Here is a 20,000-nt window from a genome sequence, read left to right on the forward strand (position 1 = left end):
ACACACACACACACACACACACACACATGGAAACCACAACAGCTTAATTGAAATGAATTGGCATCAGTTGGAGAAGGAGTTCATTATGTTTTTCAGCCTTCAGTGGATTTTTGTTTATAGCCAAATACAACAACAACAAACACACACACACACACACACACACACACACACACACACACGCATACATACACATATACACACTTGACTTCACCCTGTGTGTGTGCTGTCCCAGCGCCCCGGGAGTTCTTCTGCTCTTCCTCCCTGCACAGCATGTGTGTGTGTGTGTGTGTGTGTGTGTGTGTGTGTGTGTGTGTGTGTGTGTGTGTGTGTGTGTGTGTGTGTGTGATTAGCTGCCCTAAAGGCAGTGCAGGGGTTTTAAGCCATGTATGTGTGTTTGTGTGTGTGTGCTATTCTCACAGTGGGGGGGTCATGTTGTGTTGTGTCAGACGCCACAGAGGGTATGATGCCTCATGTCTGTTTATGTTTATAGTGAATTAATGTGTGTTTACACATTACACTCTTAACTTATTTATGTGTGTTATGTGTTTGTGTTCTGTGTGTTTGTGTGAGTATTTGTGCCTATGTGGTGTGTGTGTGTCTGTGTCTGTGTGTGTGTGTGTGTGTGTGTGTGTGTGTGTGTCTGTGTGTGTAGCGGAGAAGCTGCAGGCTGTGTTTACGGTGCTACGCTCCTTCGGCTGTGTGAGTTCCCTTCACAGTGATGCATCGTCCCGCTTCGCCATGGTGCTCTCCCTAGACTTCAACCATGCTGGACATGCAGCTGCAGGACATCTACAGGTATACACACACACACACACACAGTGTTCTTTTTCCTTACCGGATGTGTGTGTGTGTGTGTCTCTCAGACTCATAAATCTGTGTGTGTGTGTGTGTGTATGGTGTGTGTGTCTCAGACTCTGATGCTGGAGAAGTGGAGAGCATGTCGGAGGATGGAGGGCGAGAGCAACTTCCTGGTTTTCGCTCAGATGCTGGTTGGCCTGAACACAGAAATGAGGTTTGTGTCTCTATGGTTACAGTACAGATGTGTGCATACATGTGCCAGTTTGGACATGTTATGGTATGTTTACATAGATTCCGTGCATATATGTCTGTGTGTGCATGAATGTGTGTAATTTTAGCATACTCAACATGCTACAGCATAGGGCACAGCCATGTCTGACATAATTTCCTGTGTCCGGCTGATGTAACTTCCTGTCTCTCCCACCCCACCCTCCATAGGACAGAGCTGCAGCTCCATCAGCTGGGTGAGGCCAACTTGTTCGGTATCACTGCGCCAACCAAGGTAACGAGGCCCACTAACGAGGCACACTAACAAAGCCTGTTAACGAGCCACTCATAAGCAGTTTGTTTGTTAATGCAGAGAGAGAGTAAAGGGTGTGTGTGTGTGTGTGTGTGTGTGTGTGTGTGTGTGTGTGTGTGTGTGTGTGTGTGTGTGTGTGTGTGTGTGGGCGAGTGTGTGACTGTGTGAGTATGTGTGTGTAGAACTCAAACACTAAAGAGAATCCCAGTTCATAAAATATCATTACTAATCATTAGTCATTAGTAATTCTCCCATCACATTCCACTTCCTTCCCATTATGACTATTCACCAATGCCAGCTACGCACTTTAGTGTCTCTCTGTGTTTTAGTGTCCCTTAGCAATTTCTCTGCTGTGTAAAATGGCTACTCAGCGGTTTCATATGAGCAGCACATCCCTTCATTAAGCCTGTAGAGTCTGCAGACGAGGGGGAAGTGGCTAAGAAACAGGCCGCAGGATGGACAGTACACTGCAGAGTTAATATACTGTGCGCTCTCTAGTGACCAAAACAGCTTCTCAGCGTGAACTCAGATGCCAGTAGTGACCTCTTCCCTAGGATATGCTGCCTCCCTGTGTGACCTTTAGTGACCTCATAAACTGTTTTTTTTCCCTCTTTGCCCTTGACCTTTGACCTTTGCCTCCAGGTGGAGGAGAAGCAGAGGGCGACGGTGGGCTTCGGAAGACTGTTGGCTGCCATGGATACGCTGGGTTTCACCGCCAACGAGCAGCGGGCCATCTGGCACGTGCTGGCCGGAATTTACCACCTGGGGGCCGCCGGGGCCTGCAAAGGTGTGTGTGTGTGTGTGTGTGTGTGTGTGGCGTGTGTGCGTGCGTGTGTGCATGCGTGCGTGTGAGTGAGTGAATTAATGTGTGAGTGAGTGAGTGTGTGTGTGTGTGTGTGTGTGTGTGTGTGTGTGTGTGTGTGTGTGTGTGTGTGTGTGTGTGTGTGTGTGCGCGTGTGCGTGTGTTGTGCGTGCACATGCGTTTGTGCATGTGTGTACTTGTGTGTGTGTGTGCGTGTGCGTGAGTGTGTGTGTGCATATCCCCTAGCTCATAAGTACTTCATGTTCTTTAATACTGTGTGTATGTGTGTCTGTGTGTGTGGACAGTTGGTCGTAAGCAGTTCATGAGCTTTGACAGTGCTCAGGTGGCCAGTTCGGTGCTGGGCTGTGAAGGGGAGGATCTGCACACCGCTGTCTTCAAGCACCACCTGCGGCAGCTACTACAGAGGGCCACCGGGGGCACCAGAGAGCGACACACTGCTGACGAGCAGGAAGATGGTGAGATTATTACACCTGGACTCTGTGTGTGTGTGTGTGTGCACACATCTCTCTCTCTCTCTCTTAATCTGAGTTTGTGTGTGTGTGTGTGTTTGTGTATAAGGGGTCATCATGTGTGTCTCATTATGAGATGTTTGCCAAAGTTGGTGTTTGTTTTTGTGCAGTTTATTATTTCACATTTGTTTATAAGATAAACAGGTTTTATATCTGTGTGTGTGTGTGTGTGTGTGTGTGTGTGTGTGTGTGTGTGTGTATGTGCTCGCTATAAACCTATCAGCCTCAGAGGGCATGTGAGGGAGAGGTTGGGAGTGCGGCTGGTGGCATTTGGCCTTTACTGACTCTGATAATGACTTTATAGTCCACATGAGGGTGGCAGCAGGAAGAGTCTGCAATCAGTGTGTGTGTGTGTGTGTTCACCTGTCTGTCCTGATGGCTCCTTTACAGCTTTATTAGACCACAGTGTCCTTTTGTAGTGACTCTCATATCTGTGATAAGGTGCACGTGCTGGTGATAAGCTCAGCTTATTTACCTGGCTAGTTCTGCAGAACCCCATGGGAGGTGGAGTGAGAGTTAACACAGGCCTATATTTAGACTTCACTTTAAACACATGCTACAGTACACACATGTCTCTTGGTCCATTCCAGCGTGTTTGTGTGTATGTGTGTGTGTGTGTGTGTTTGAGGGCATGAAGAGTATGTGGACAGTATATGCACCTCTACCTCATCTTAAAGGTCATGTGTGTTTTTGTGTGCATGTTTGTGTGTGTGTGTGTGTGTGTCTTTGTTGCGTGTGTAGGTGTGTGTAGGTGTGTTTTTGTGCATTCATGTGTGTGTGTGTGTGTGTGTGTGTGTGTGTGTGTGTGTGTGTGTGCATGCATGCGTGTGTTTGTGTGTGTGTGTGTGTGTGTGTGTGTATGTGTGTGTGTGTGTGTGTGTGTTGCATGACAGGTGTGGTTTTGTGTGTGAATGTGCATGTGTGTGTGTTTGTGTTTGTGTTTGTGTGTGTGTGTGTGTGTGTGTGTGTGTGTGTGTGGTCCTCATAGCAGCTGTGTTCTGCATCTGCAGGCCATAAGCTGACGCCAACTCAGTGTGTGGAGGGAATGGCCTCAGGCCTCTACGAGGAGGTCTTCACAACTGTGGTCTCTCTTATCAACAGGTACACACACACACACACACACACACACACACACACACAGGCCTCTACGAGGAGGTCTTCACAACTGTGGTCTCTCTTATCAACAGGTACACACACACACACACACACACACACAGGCCTCTACGAGGAGGTCTTCACAACTGTGGTCTCTCTTATCAACAGGTACACACACACACACACACACACACACACACACAGGCCTCTACGAGGAGGTCTTCACAACTGTGGTCTTCAACTGTGGTCTCTCTTATCAACACACACACACACACAGGCCTCTATGAGGAGGTCTTCACAACTGTGGTCTCTCTTATCAACAGGTACACACACACACACACACACACACACACTCACTCACACACAGGCCTCTACGAGGAGGTCTTCACGACTGTGGTGTCTCTAATCAACAGGTATATATACACACACACACACACACACACACACACACACACTCACACACAGGTCTATATGAGGAACTCTTCCCTAGCGTGATCTCTCTTAAAGGATCACGCCAACTTTTTGGGAAATTAGCTTATTTACCATCTCCCCAAGCGTCAGATGAGAGGATTAGCCTCCCTGGACGTGGTCAGATGAGAGGATACAGGCCAATAAGCCCTCTCTGGCACTCTTAGCCTCCCTGGATGTGGGTTGGACCAGTTAGCCTATAGCCCCCTTTTAGTTTTATCTGATTCTAACCTGGGCAGAAACCTCTAACGCATGCATCAACTGGATAGAAGTGTTGCGGCCTGCTGCCCTACGGGCCGTTTCTGAAGCCTGGGCCTTTCCTGCCGTGTGTCCCCAGGGCGCTGTGCTCCCAGCAGCTGACGCTGGCCTCAGTGATGGTGGTGGACGCTCCGGGGCTGCGCAACCCTCGCTACAGCGGAGAGGAGAGGGCAGCCGGCTTCTCCGAGCTCTGCCACAACTACATGCAGGAGCGCCTCCTGGATCACCACTTCACACACACCTTCACACACACACTGGACAGGTACACACAGGTACGCTACTCCACACACACCTAAAAATATTGTTTATGTGTAAGTTTCAGTATGTTTTGTTTATGTGTAAGTTTCAGTATATATTTTGTTTATGTGTAATTTTTAGTATTGTTTTTTTTTTGTTTATGTGTAAGTTTCAGTATTGTTTTTTTAGAGTCACTATAATGTACTATCTTTGTGTGAGTGTTTTTACAGTAATTGTTTCAGTACGGGTACAGTAAGGTTCTGTTTATATGTAGGCTGAACTATAATATTACTATCTACAGTACTACTAACATTATTACACACTGACTAACCATAACTATTTCTCTACAGTGTCAGAAAGCGAGTCAGAGTTTGTGTAATCATGAGTTTACATGAACGTCTGATCAGCAGTGGCCACTGGCCAGGTGTTGGGGCAGATCTGGGGCAGTTTGCCTCCTGAGAGCCATTTGAGTCACTAGACCTCTCTATCTCTCTCTTGCTTTCTCTCTCTGTTCTCTCTCTCTCTCTCTCTTTATCTCTCTCTCTTTCTCTATCTATTTCTATATCTTTCTCTCTCTCTCCGTTCTCTCTCTCTCTCTTTCAGGAGAAAATTAAGGTGGATTTCGTCGCCCCGGAGACGAGCCCTGCTGAGGTGGTGTCGGCCATCGATCAACCTGCCCTCCAGGTAAACAGCCAATCACGGTTTATTTCCTCTCATATACACACTGCAAACACACGACACACACACACTCCAACAGAAGGCACACACGATCTCCAAATACACAACGCACACACTCCAAACACACAACACCCACACTCTAAACATACAACACTCACACTCTAAACACACAACACACACACACACATGTTGAGATTGTATGTTAGCCTTAGACTAATTAACATCTGCCATTGGCTGTGTACGAAGGCTGTGTCTCAAACGGCATACTTCCATCAGTACACTGCTAGTGTGTACTGAGCGCTAACTTCCATCAGTACACTGCTAGTGTGTACTGAGCGCTAACTTCCATCAGTACACTGCTAGTGTGTACTGAGTGCTAATTTCCATCAGTACACTGCTAGTGTGTACTGAGCGCTAACTTCCATCAGTACACTGCTAGTGTATACTGACTGCTAACTTCCATTAGTACACTGCTAGTGTGTACTGAGCGCTAACTTGCGTTGTGCCCACTTTTTGAGTTGGTAAGTATTGTTCCAATACCTGCACTATGTGTATTTGAAGTGTGCAAGTAGCCGGTTTGAGAGATAGCCAAAGTCTGTTTTTTTTTTTTACAGTGTACTGCTAGCAGATTGTGAAGAGACATTCGCTGAATGTGACAGAAAAAGTTTTAGAAATGGCTTAGAATCACTCACAATACCTTTAATAATAGCTCCTGTTGGTGGTACAATAAAGGTTCCTGTTGGTGGTACAATACCTTTTTAAAATGGTTCCTGTTGGTGGTACAATACCTTTAATAATGGTTCCTGTTGGTGGTACATGTTGGTGGTACAATACCTTTTATAATGGTCCTGTTGGTTGTACAATACCTTTTATAATGGTTCCTGTTGGTGGTACAATACCTTTTATTATGGTTCCTGTTGGTGGTACAATACCTTTACTAATGGTTCCTGTTGCCCTCGGTAAGGTGCGGGCAGCGGACGGGGACCCCCGCGGGCTGCTCTGGCTTCTGGACGAGGAGCTCATCACTCCGGGGTCTACCGAGAGCGCCGTGCTGGAGCGACTAAGCCAGTACTTCAGCGACACAGGTACGCTTAGCACAGAGATACCCAACAGGTGAGCGATAACCGACAGGTGTGAAAAAAATGTGTTACCAGCAGTAGAGTAGTAGGGTGGGTGACCTGCTAACATTAGAATAGCTTCTGGTGCAGGTGTGCCTGAACCTGAAAACAAGGTAGCCGATAATGGACTACAGGTATAAAAAAAGCCTTATTACTAACAGTACAGTAGGTACTTGTGACCTTGCATGAGAAGGTCTTTCTGATCCCTCTCTCCCTACCTCTTTCTCTCTCCCTCTCTCTCTCGCTGATCCCTCTCTCCCTCCCTCCCTCCCTCACCCTATAGTGCGTCAGTGTGAGCAGCCTCTTCAGTGTGAGATCGCCCATCAGCTGGGTGCTGACCCGGTCCGCTATGACCTGACCGGCTGGTTCGGACTGCTCCAGAACAACCCCTCTGCCCTCAACGCTGTGTCTGTGCTGCAGAACTCCACTCTGTAAGAACACATGCCCCCCGGCTAGCTCTGAAGGAGTGTGAGTGAGTGAGTGAGTGAGTGAGTGAGTGAGTGAGTGAGTGTGTGTGTGTGTGTGCTCTCCAGCCACTGGTGTCTCTCTAGCAGTATAGCAAAACATATACAATACAATAAAAATGGTATGGACAGTATATCTATTGTACAGATCCAAGGTTCAGATGGTATAGACAGTATAGATATTTACAGATCCCAGGTTCAGATGGTATAGACAGTATAGATATTGTACAGATCCAAGGTTCAGATGGTATAGATATTGTACAGATCCAAGGTTCAGATGGTATAGACAGTATAGATATTGTACAGATCCCAGGTTCAGATGGTATTGACCAGTGGTCCCCAAACTTTTTCTTCCGAGGGCCAGCTCACTATGCCTGGCTCCAAGAGAGGGCCAGAGACTCGGAGTAGTTCTATATCACTAACCATAAATAGCTTAGTGCTGTGAACAACAGCAGTCTACCTTAGTTGAATATTCTATTACATTCTATTACATCATAGGCTATTGCAATTTAATACCATTGTTAGCTGTGTTTATATTGTCATCATGCCATATCAGTGTAAAATTAAATAATACTAATAAAAAAACATTTGCATTCCCAAAAGTATTAGCAGGGAGTCCCAAAACGTATATATTTTATTAAAAAATGTGTGAACTCTGAATTCTGTGTCTTTGCATACACAGCTCAAGTTGTGAATATCCTACAAATAATTTAAAGTTCTCAAACTATGAGAATTTTATGAAGTGCTGAAGTGGTCTGAAATGACCACCATTCTAACTTTCAGTCACCTGATGAGAACTTTGTGAACTCTTTGTATGAACATTTGAACGAGTGAATAAAAAATAGAAATAATTATCACAGAAAGTCCCAGAAATATGATTTGAATAGAAGTTAGTTAGTTATTAACAATTAATTGATACATTTTTAAAATACTTTGAGCACTGATGCAGTCAGCATAGGCCTCTTACATTGTTTGCAGGTAGGCCTACATTTCATTTTGTTTTCGATGGCAAACGCAAAACAGCGCCAAAACAACCACCGGTGGACAAAAAGAGTATTACATGTGTACTGTTAACTCATTGAATGCCAAGCTGTTTTTCGGGAGCTTTGTCCTAGAGTGCCAGCAATCTAGACCATTGTTGATGATTTTTGTACAGCCACAGCATATTCTGTGTTATAACTATGAACACATACAATGGCTCGATTAAAAGGTGTGACTTTAAGCTCTCGGTGGGTGCAAACCGTGTATTTCTACACACCTCTGTTCCTGAGAAATCCCAAGCTAAACAGTGGCTAGTTTTCATCAAAATCACTGTTTTTTTTCTAGAAATGGAGATATAACGTCTTTCATGAAATATGAAGTTTTGCCTGTACTTACTTGTGTAAACTTTTCGGGAAGTGATCAGCGAGACCTGGCGAGACTGCCACCTAGTGATAGACCCACGAAAATGGCCTGGTTTTGACCTGACGTGCATGCGTCACTGATTCGACCCAAAGCGGCAACCGAGTTATGATAAAATGTCCAGAAAAAATGTCCAGATTGTGCGTTTTCATGAGTTTTCGATCATATATTTCATTTCCATTCATCACAGAGTTCCCAAAATCACATATAAGGTGTGTTAGAGTGTCTAGTTTTGTAATTAAAAAAAAAAAGCTAAAAACATGATATTACGTTTTTGGCACTCAACGCATGGGAAGGAAAGGCACTCAATGAGTTAAGACTCGCCATAGAGAATGAATGGGGGAAATTGCGGAGGTTTTAGTTTGACGATGTTGTACTCCCGTGCGGGCCGGATGATATATACTACGGACATGTTTTGGGGGGCCACCCAAAATGAGGTGGCAGGCCGTATCCGGCCCGCAGGCCGTAGTTTGGGGACCAGTGGTATAGACAGTATAGATATTGTATAGATCCCGGGTTCTGAGTCTATAGACAGTATAGATATTGTACAGATCCCAGGTTCAGATGGTATAGAGTCTATAGACAGTATAGATATTGTACAGATCCCAGGTTCAGATGGTATAGTAAGTATAGATATTGTACAGATCCCAGGTTCAGATGGTATAGAGTCTATAGACAGTATAGATATTGTACAGATCCCAGGTTCAGATGGTATAGAGTCTATAGACAGTATAGATATTGTACAGATCCCAGGTTCAGATGGTATAGTAAGTATAGATATTGTACAGATCCCAGGTTCATGCCCCTCTTGTGTGTCTGTGCTCGCCCTCCTCCCTCAGGACGTTGGTGAAGAGTCTGTTCTCTGCACGCGCCGCTGTGCCCCCCCTGTGTCGCGGTCTGGGGGGGATGGAGGGGGGGTCTCAGCGCTCTCTGGAGCGGAGCGGAGCGGTCAGGAAGACCTTCAGCGCCGGCATGGCCGCCATCAGGAGACACTCACACAGCATCTCAGTTAAACTGCAGGCGGTGAGACACACACAGACACACACTTAGTTTGTTGCAATTGTTATGTCATCTCATGATGAAAGAGTTCATTCAGTAATGGAAAGAGTATGACCCTCCACTCTCTCTCTTTCTCCTTCTCTCTTTCCCCTTCTCTCTCTTTCTCTCTCCTCTCTCTCTCTATCCTATCTCTTCCCCCCTTCTGTCTCTCTCTTTATCTCTCTCTCCTCTTTATCCTCCTCTCTCTCCTCTCTCTTTATCTCTCTCCTCCTCTCTCTCTATCTCTCTCCTCCTCTGTCTCTGTCTCTCTCTCCTCCTCTTCTCTCTCTTCTCTCTTTTCTCCTCTCTCTATCTCTCTTCCCCTCTCTCTCTATCTGTTTCTCTCTCCTCCTCTCTCTTTCTATCTCTCCTCCTCTCTCTCTATCTCTCTCCTCCCTCTCTCTCTATCTCTCTCCTCCTCTCTTTCTCCCTCCTCTCTTCTCTCTTTTCTCCTCTCTCTATCTCTCTTCCCCTCTCTCTCTATCTGTTTCTCTCTCTTCCTCTCTCTCTCTCTCTCTCTCTCTCTCTCTCTCTGCAGGATGCTCTGGTGAATCTAATTCGCCGTGCTTGTCCAGTCTTCCTGCAGTGTGTGAGTGCAAAGGCAGATGCAGCAGGAGCATTTGACATTCCAGCACTCCGCACCCAGCTCCACTCCACCAACACCCTACAGACCCTGCAGCTGTACCGCACAGGTGCACACACACACACACACACACACACACACACACACACAGTCACAGTCACAGACACACACACACACACACAGTTACAGTCACAGTCACACACTCAAACATACACACACACACACACACACACACACACACACACACACACACACACACACACACACACAGTCACAGTCACAGTCAGTCACAGTCACACACTCTCTCTCTCACACACACACATACACATACATAGACACACATTCAGAGACACACACATACACAAACACACATACACAGACAGCAGTTTTCACAGCCCCCAGCATTCTTATGCCCTAAAAGAAACTGATATGAACAACTTATGGGAGTTCTCTCTCTCTGTCTCTCTGACACACACTCCTGATCACTGGCCTCCACTGAGCCACAGCCGAGGGCTCAACATGATGTGATGCGTTGTACTGCGCTGCGTTGAGTTTTGTTGCATTGCCATGTCAACGCATCACCTTAATCTGTACACATGTGCATGCAGCCACACGTGCTATAGATATAAGCTCACACACACTGATACACAAGCAGATGTACTGTACATGCACAAGGCGCTACAATGACACACATACAAACACACTCTCAAACACTCACACACACACACACACTCACACTCTATCCATCGTCAGGTTACCCAGAGCACACTCTCACACACACACACACACACACACACACACACACACACACTCACTCACTCACTCACACTCTCTCCATCTCTCTCTCTCTGTCAGGTTACCCGGAGCACATGTCTCTGAGCGACTTCCGCTGCCGTTTCCAGGCGTTGTCTCCCCCAGTGATGAAACGCTACGGCTCTGTGTTCATCACGCCTGACGAGAAAAAGGTCAACATTCACACACACACACACACACACACACATCTCCCATACATGCACACACACACACACACACACACACACACACACACACACACACACACATCTATCCATATCACCTCTAGTAAGCAAAAGGTCAACTCAACGCAGACACATGCATTTTTCAGGCAGTGGAAGAGCTGCTTGTGGAACTGGACCTGGAGAAGAAGAGTACTATCCTGGCAGTCAGCAGGGTGAGTGTGTGTGTGTGTGTGTGTGTGTAAATGTAACAAACTGTAAACTTGTAACTTAAAATTGTAAAAATCCGGTTGTTGTGGATTTTAAAAGGTGTTTTTTTTTTCTTTTCAATATCATTCCTTTTATTTTTTGTGATGTATTCTTGTTTGTGTTATTACATTGCATTAATTGCATAAAAGTGCATTAAAATGTGTGTGTTTTGCTGTGTGTGTGTGTGTGTGTGTGTGTGTGTGTGTGTGTTTTGCAGGTGTTCATGAAACGGGGAATGTTGCAGTATCTGGAGCAGCAGAGAGACCAGCTCCTGAGCGACTGGCTAGTGCAGCTGCAGGCCTGCTGTGAAGGTCATCTGGCTCGCCAGCGCTACCGACGCATGAAGGTGTGTGTGTGTGTGTGTGTGTGTGTGTGTGTGTGTGCGCGTGAGTGCATGAGTGAAGAGTGTGTGTGTGTGTGTGTGTGTGTATGTGTGTGTCTGTCTGTGCGTATGCGTATGCGTGTGCTTGTGTGCCTGTGTGTGTGTGTGTGTATGTGTGTATGTTCTCCTGGCCAGCCCCACAAATACATAAAATGTGTGTGTGTGTGTGTGTGTGTGTGTGTGTGTGTGCCTGTAGGTTCAGCAGATGGCCGTGAGGTGCCTCCAGAGGAACGTCCGCGCGCTGACGGCCGTGTCCAGCTGGTGCTGGTGGAAACTGCTCTGCAGAGTGCGCCCCTTGCTGGACGTTAACATAGATGACCACAAGTTCCGCACCAAAGACGTGAGTGTGTGCTCTGAGTTTGTGTAAGCAGTCCCCGATCCCTAACAATTAGCAGACGCTCCATATGTTCTTGGAGCAGCATTGAGAGATGATCCCTAACTCAATCTGGAACTTTCTACTGTACTAACAGTATGGGTGCGAAATGTGTATTTTGCTGACAGTGCATGCACACTGCAGGGTTGTGCAACATTGGAATTGCAATTCTGCTTCCAGTTTGCTACCTCAATTGAAATGCAAGTGAAATTCAAAAATTTAATTGGAATTTCAGAGCCAGTTTCAATTTAATTCTGGAATTTTGCACAACCCTGGCACACTGTGCACAGAGCAAAGTCAGACACCCAAAGTCCGGCCAAAATTAATTAATAAAAGATATACAGTATAGATGGATCAGAATTTAACACTGGTTGCATGTGATTGGTTTATTCAAATTTACTTCACCTGATAGGTGTCGTCCATTTCCCAGTCCCGTCTTGGCGTAGCTTCCCGCTAACTACTGTATATCACCACCGAACTCGGGCCCTATGAGTTACTTTATAGTTTTCAGTGTCACATCAGACTTTAGATTATTTCTGTATAACTGAACTAGTCACAGATGAAACAGTAATAAAACTTTCCTCGAGCGTACCGACTTTTCAGCTGATTATGATTGACAGTAGAGCCAGACATCTTTACAACAGTATAACACAGGCGATGTTATTAGATGTCAAGGACTTTTGAGATGTACGTCTATGGGTCTAGTGCTCAGTGTGTGCTTGTGTGTGTGTGTGTGTGTGTGTGTGTGTGTGTGTGTGTGTGTGTGTGTGTGTGTTAACAGGATGAGATTACTGCTTTGCGAAGACGTCTGGAGAAGTCAGAAAAGGAGAGAAATGAGCTTCGACAGAATGCAGACAGTCTAGAGACAAAGGTACAAATGCACACACACACACACACACACACACACACACACACACACACACACACACACACACACACACACACACACACACAGACTCACACTTACACATACATACTCATAAACATACACACATTCACAGACATACACACATTAGGACAAAGAGAGTGATGAACACTGTCCACCCTCTCCAGTGTTTCTTTCCTGCTTAGAGAGACCTGCCAGGCAAGTAGTGCATTACGACGATGATGATGATGATGATGAAGATGTCTGGCCTTTAAAGTTTAACAGGAGTGTGTGATTTATATAGGCTCACAATGTCTGACCTCATACATCAGAGTCTCAGAAGATTAGCTCCTACATTCCTCGCTCTGTGTGTGTGTGTGTGTGTGTGTGTGTGTGTGTTTGAGCTCGAGCTTAAGAGATTAGCTCTTCCACTATGATAAATGGGTTGTACTTGTAGGGAGATTGATTGGTTGGAGTACATTGGTAATGAGCGTGTGTGTGTGTGTGTGTGTGTGTGTGTGTGAGGTTGACAAAAGCTTCCATTAGTCGGCATCAGTGCTGTGAAAACTTGCACGCCTGTGTAAGTCTCTGTGTGTGTGTTTAGGTCATGGCCCTCTTCTGTGATGTATGTGTATTAATATTCTGGTGTGTGTGTGTGTGTGTGTGTGTGTGTAGGTGACGGCCATCTCATCTGACCTGAGTGATGAGCGTTTCAGAGGGGAGGCGGTGAGCCAGGCCCTGGATGTGGAGAGGGCTGAGAGATTACGACTGAGCAAAGAAAACAAGGAACTACAGGTACTCTTCCCAGTGTGTTATGTGTGTGTGTGTGTGTGTGTGTGTGTGTGTGTGTAGGCCCTTCCAACTCCATTTGAACACTACCTCTTTTCTCTCTCTCTCTCTCTCTCTCTCTTTGTATCTGCTGTTTTGTAATGGTTGGAGACAGATAACAGTTCATTTTTTGGATTTCATTGTTTCAAAGCAGTTTTCTCTGTGTGTGTGTGTGTGTGTGTGTGTGTGTGTGTGTGTGTGTGTGTGTGTGTGTGTGTGTGTGTGTGTGTGTGTGACAGGCACGTCTGGATCAGTGTAAAGTGTCTATTGAGGCGTTAGAGAGGCAGCTGGAGGAGGAGAAACAGAAGGCTGAGAGCCGAGAGAAAGCAAGTGTACCTGGAACAGGTAGGAGCCGTCAAACACTCACTCTCACACACACACACACACACACACACACACACACACACACACACACACACACACACACACACACACACAACACACACACTCTCTCTCTCTCTCTCTCTCTCTCTCACACACACACACACACTCATATACACACTCACTTTTCTATTGCACTCATATGTGTTTGTGTGTGTGTGTGTGTGTGTGTATGAATGTTTGTGTGTAGAGAGTGAGATGCAACTGCAGCTTGACTGTGCACAGACAGAAGTGGAGTTTCTACGCAAACGACTAAAGCAGACAGAAGAGAGACTGGAATCAGAGAGGCAGAACAAGGAGTTACTGGACACTAAGGTGTCATACACACACACACACACACACACTCACACACACACATACACACACACACCATACACACACACACACACACACACACACACATACACACACACACACACACACACACACACACACACCATACACACACACACACACACACACACACACACACACACACACACACACACACACACACACACACACACACACACAGGTACATTGCTACCTGCTGTGTGTCCTTTCTTTTCTCTCTGTCATCGGTTTTCTCTTTCTCTTTTTTCCATCATTCTCTTTTCTGTCCATTTTAACCTTCTCTTCTCTTTTTCTCATTTTTGTTGCTCCTCTCCTCTCCTCTCTCTCATCCATCCCTCCCTTCCCTCCCCTCTTCTTCTTCTTCTGTGTCTGTATGTATCTATATGTATATGTATGTATCTATACTGTATGTATGTATGTATGTATGTGTGTGTGTGTATGTGTGTGTGTGTGTGTGTGTGTGTGTATGTGGTACTGTTGTCCTTCTTTGTTTCCCCCATTCTGTAAGTGACTTTGGGTCTTTGAAAAGCGCTATAAAAATAAAATGAATTATTATTTTATTTTATTTGTACTCCCTCTCCTTCTGCTCTCTGTCTCCCCTGTGTGGTAGGTGTTGGAGCTGCAGGCTCAGCTGGAGCAGTCCAAGAGGTCACTGACGGAGCTGAAACGCCACTGTCGACGTGTGACCTCTGACCTTCAGGACGCACGTGTGCTCACCGACAGCCTGCAGGGACGCACGCACGAGCTGGAGAGGAAACAGAGGAGGTACACACACACACACACACACACACACACATACACATTCTCTTAAACATATACAGTACATACAATAATGCCTGAATCAGTTGTCAAATTGTAGAGAACTTATGCATGCAAAGCCTATAAATAAATATATAAATAAATCCTTAACATATACTAAAAGTAAAAATTCGGAGCAGCACAGATGTAGTATTAGCTATAAACTTTAATTAAGGTGCACAAAAGGACTCTGAGGAAGTTGCACGAAGCATTGAAACGTTAGTCCTTTTTGTGCACCTTAATTAAAGTTTATAGCTAATACTACATCTGTGCTGCTCCGAATTTGTACTTTTAGTATATCTACACGGTCCGCTCTTCGTCTGATGCACCAGATGTAATGCTGCAGAAGCGCGGTGGATCCACTCTTTTGTGAAATCCTTAGCGTCTTCATTGCTAATGCTGAATGTGTGTGTGGTATATACGTGCGTGCGTGCGTGCGTGCGTGCGTGCGTGCGTGCGTGCGTGTGTGTGTGTGTGTGTAGGTTTGACAGCGAGCTGACCCAGCATCTGGAGGAAGCTGAGAGTGAGCGTGAGCAGAAGGAAAAATCTCTACAGGAGAACACGGCCCTGGGGGCCCAGCTCTTCACACTGAGGCCCATCGGCCGCGTGTACACACACATTAATACACACATACAAACATGCAATGGCACGTACACACACACACACACACACACACACACACACACATACATACATACACACACATACATACATACACACTCATACACACACACAAACACACACACACACACACACACACATACACACACACATACACATACACATAAACACACATACAAACACACACACACACACACACACACACACACACACACATACATACATACACACTCATACATACATACACACATATACTGTACATACACACACACACACACACACACACATACACACATACACACACATACATACATACACACATATACTGTACATACACACACACACACACACACACACACAACACACACACATATATATATATATATATACATACATACATGCACACACACACACACACACACACACACACACACACACACACACACAACCACACACATACAGTACATACATACACACACACACACACTATTTTGTGCATTATTAGATTAGATTAAATTAGATTAAACTTTATTGACATTGTGCAGAGTACAAGTACAATGACAACGAAATTTAGTTTGCGTCTAACCAGAAGTGCAAAAAAGCAGAAAAGTGCAATGTGATATACAAAGTATAGACAGGTGGTGCATAGACAGGACAAGTTGGCTGGTTGTTACCGGGATGCAGAGCTACAGTTCAGTAGGGTGACAGCCAGACCTGCTGGTTCGGATGCAGACAGACCTGTAACGCCTCCCGGAAGGGAATGGGCTGAACAGTCTGGGGTTGGGGTGAGAACAGTCTTTGATTATGCTGCGCGCCTTACGCAAGCATCGCTTGCCCTGGATGACCTCGATGGAGGGGAGTGAGGAACTGGTGATGCGTTGGGCAGTTTTCACCACCCTCTGTAGTGCTTTTCGGTCATAGGCAGAGCAGTTGCCATACCAAACTGACAGTTGGTGAGGATGCTCTCGATGGTGCAGTGGTAGAAGTGGTGTCAGGTTGTTGTCAGTGCACCATGATGTTAGGTGCTGGACCTAACCTCCCTGTAGGCCGTCTCATCGTTGTTGCTGATTAGAATCAGAATCAGCTTTATTGGCCAAGTTTGCGTAAACAAACAAGGAATTTGACTAATCTTTGCTCTCAAACCTATTAAGAATGAAAACAGAGCAGTAAGAATAGTATGAAGAGCAGTAGGATATAGCTATGTATAAGTATAGTTATAGTAAATAGTAGTATAGTTTTTAAATAAATAAATAGAACACCCACAAATATGGGTGGGATAGAGTAGTGCAACTGATGAGACCAATCAACGTAGTGTCGTCTGCAAACTTGACAATGGTGTTGTGTGTGCAGTCGTAGGTGAAGAGGGAGTAAAGGAGAGGGCTCAGCACACAGCCCTGTGGTATGCCGGTGTTCAGAGTGATGGTGGAAGAGGTGTGATTATCTAACCTAACAGACTGAGGTCTGTTGGTTAGTAAGTCCAGAATCCAGTTACAGAGGGATACGTTATGGGATAGAGGCTCCCTCACCATACACACACTCTCCCTCTCTCCCTCTCTCTCTCTCTCTCTCTCTCTCTCTCTCTATCTCTATCTATATCTGTCTCTATATCCTGATTTCTTTCTTTCTTTCTTCTCTTTTCTTTGTGTTTCTTTCCCTGCCTATCGTACCCTTTCCGTCTCTTACTCCCCTCTCTATCCTTCTCTTTTTCTCATTGTCTCTCCTCCTCCCTCTCCTGTTCATTCTTTCTCTCTCTTACAGTCACTTTCTCTGTCTCCGTTTTTGTCTCTCTCTGTCCCTCCATTCCCGGAGGACCTCTGTAGGTACACTGCATGCATCATAAGTCCCTAATGCTATTTACAGGATGCCAAGAGGGCCCAATTCATCACGGCTGGCACTTCAGGGTGATGGCTCCATTTATTCAAACACACACAAACACCCACACACAGACACAGGTCTGGGTGTCTCAGAGTGCTTGGCCATGTCTATAAAATAGCCATCTATTAAAATCCTATTTTACACACTAGTGTGTGTGTGTGTGTGTGTGTGTGTGTGTGTGTGTGTGTGTGTGTGTGTGTGTGTGTGTGTGTGTGTGTGCTTGTTTGTGGGCGTGTGGGTGTGTACGCGCTCTGTGTAGGTTGATACCTGATACCTGATGCATATATATTATGTTTGTAGTTGTATTCATGTGTGTGTGTGTGTGTGTGTGTGTGTGTGTGTGTGTGTGTGTGTGTGTGTGTGTGTGTGTGTGTGTATGTTTCAGGAGAGCCAGGCGGAGGTGAGTCGTCTCCAGCAGCAGAAGGAGGAGCTGTGTGCTCAGATCAGAGACCTGAGTGTTCCGGCAGCAGTCACCAGCGACTCCATCCCTGAGCTCAAGAAGCAGCTGCGGGAGCTGCAGACGCACGACTCGGACAAGGCCCACGAGATCAGCACACTCAAGGGCAAGATACAGCAGCATCAACAGGTCAGACACACACACACACACAAACAGGTCAGACACACACACACACACACACACACACACACACACACACACACACACACACTCACACACACACACACACACACACACACTCACACACACACACACACACACACACACACACACACACACACACACACACACACACACACACACACACACACTCACACTCACACTCACACTCACACTCATACTCATACTCACACACACACACTCACACACATTCACACACACACACCCAGGAGATCAGAACACTCAAGGGCAAGATACAGCAGCATCAACAGGTTAGACACACACACACACACACACACACACACACACACACACACACACACACACACACACACACACACACACACACACACACAGGAGATCAGCACACTCAAGGGCAAGATACAGCAGCATCAACAGGTCAGACACACACACACACACACACATACACACACACACAAACACAAACACACACACTCACATACTGTACACACACACACACACTCCCAGGAGATCAGCACACTCAAGGGCAAGATACAGCAGCATCAACAGGTCAGACACACACACACACACACACACACACACACACACACACTCACATACTCACACACACACTCACACACACACACTCCCAGGAGATCAGCACACTCAAGGGCAAGATACAGCAGCATCAACAGGTCAGACACACACACACACACACACACACACACACACACACACACACACACACACACACACACACACACTCACATACTCACCACACACACACTCCCAGGAGATCAGCACACTCAAGGGCAAGATACAGCAGTATCAACAGGTCAGACACACACACACACACACACACACACACACACACACATACACACACACACTCAAGGGCAATATACAGCAACATCAACAGGTCAGACACTCACACACACACACACACACACACACACACACACACACACACACACACACACACACACACTCACACTCACACACACTCATACACACATTCACACATGCACACACACACACACACACACACACACACACACACACACACACACACGCACACACACACACACACACTCACACACACACTCCCAGGAGATCAGCACACTAAGAGCAGATACAGCAGCATCAATAGGATTCGACCACAGACACACACACACACACACACACACACACACACACACACCCTCAAGGGCAATATACAGCAACATCAACAGGTCAGACACACACACACACACACACACACACACACACACACACTTCAAGGGCAAGATACAGCAGCATCAACAGGTCACACACACACACACACACACACACACACACACACACACACACACACACACACACACACACACACACACACACTCACACTCCTCACACTCACACTCCACACTCACACACACACACACACACACACACACACCCAGGAGATCAGCACACACTTAAGGCCATGAACAGGTCTCTGTGTCCCAGAGTTTAGGGCAATTGGAGTTCTCTCTGCCTCCTCTCTCTATTTCTCCCTGTCTCTCTCTCTCTCTCTTTCTTCCTTTCTCCCTCCTTCTCGCTATATCTCGCTCTCTCTCTCTCTTGCTCCCTCTCTCTTAAATTAGACTACACTGGGCACATAGGAATGCACTAACCCTCTGCTCTAATATATCAAGTGGGCAAGTAAATAAGGTTCTTAAACTAGATGGTATATGTCTGCTATGTTATGATATTAAACATTAACTGTTTATACA

The 20,000-nt window shown here is 46.0% G+C and overlaps 1 protein-coding gene across 1 annotated transcript in view; it reads left to right on the plus strand.

Moving 5' to 3' along the window:
* Positions 1-20,000, plus strand: part of LOC125304917 (unconventional myosin-XVIIIb-like) — a 65,941-nt gene that overhangs the window by 15,223 nt on the left and 30,718 nt on the right. The window contains exons 9-31 of the mRNA XM_048259444.1: positions 653-795; positions 912-1,012; positions 1,237-1,300; positions 1,961-2,105; positions 2,426-2,596; positions 3,661-3,751; positions 4,551-4,743; positions 5,312-5,392; positions 6,351-6,471; positions 6,788-6,935; positions 9,209-9,392; positions 9,946-10,099; positions 10,846-10,955; positions 11,114-11,179; positions 11,431-11,559; positions 11,792-11,935; positions 12,750-12,839; positions 13,509-13,628; positions 13,901-14,006; positions 14,233-14,357; positions 14,986-15,140; positions 15,656-15,779; positions 18,055-18,255. Of these exons, the coding sequence (XP_048115401.1) occupies positions 653-795; positions 912-1,012; positions 1,237-1,300; positions 1,961-2,105; positions 2,426-2,596; positions 3,661-3,751; positions 4,551-4,743; positions 5,312-5,392; positions 6,351-6,471; positions 6,788-6,935; positions 9,209-9,392; positions 9,946-10,099; positions 10,846-10,955; positions 11,114-11,179; positions 11,431-11,559; positions 11,792-11,935; positions 12,750-12,839; positions 13,509-13,628; positions 13,901-14,006; positions 14,233-14,357; positions 14,986-15,140; positions 15,656-15,779; positions 18,055-18,255 (2,966 nt within the window). The remainder of the gene's footprint in view (positions 1-652; positions 796-911; positions 1,013-1,236; positions 1,301-1,960; positions 2,106-2,425; positions 2,597-3,660; positions 3,752-4,550; positions 4,744-5,311; positions 5,393-6,350; positions 6,472-6,787; positions 6,936-9,208; positions 9,393-9,945; positions 10,100-10,845; positions 10,956-11,113; positions 11,180-11,430; positions 11,560-11,791; positions 11,936-12,749; positions 12,840-13,508; positions 13,629-13,900; positions 14,007-14,232; positions 14,358-14,985; positions 15,141-15,655; positions 15,780-18,054; positions 18,256-20,000) is intronic.

This window comes from Alosa alosa, chromosome 12 (genome assembly GCF_017589495.1).
Source record: "Alosa alosa isolate M-15738 ecotype Scorff River chromosome 12, AALO_Geno_1.1, whole genome shotgun sequence".
NCBI classification, from domain to species: domain Eukaryota; kingdom Metazoa; phylum Chordata; class Actinopteri; order Clupeiformes; family Clupeidae; genus Alosa; species Alosa alosa.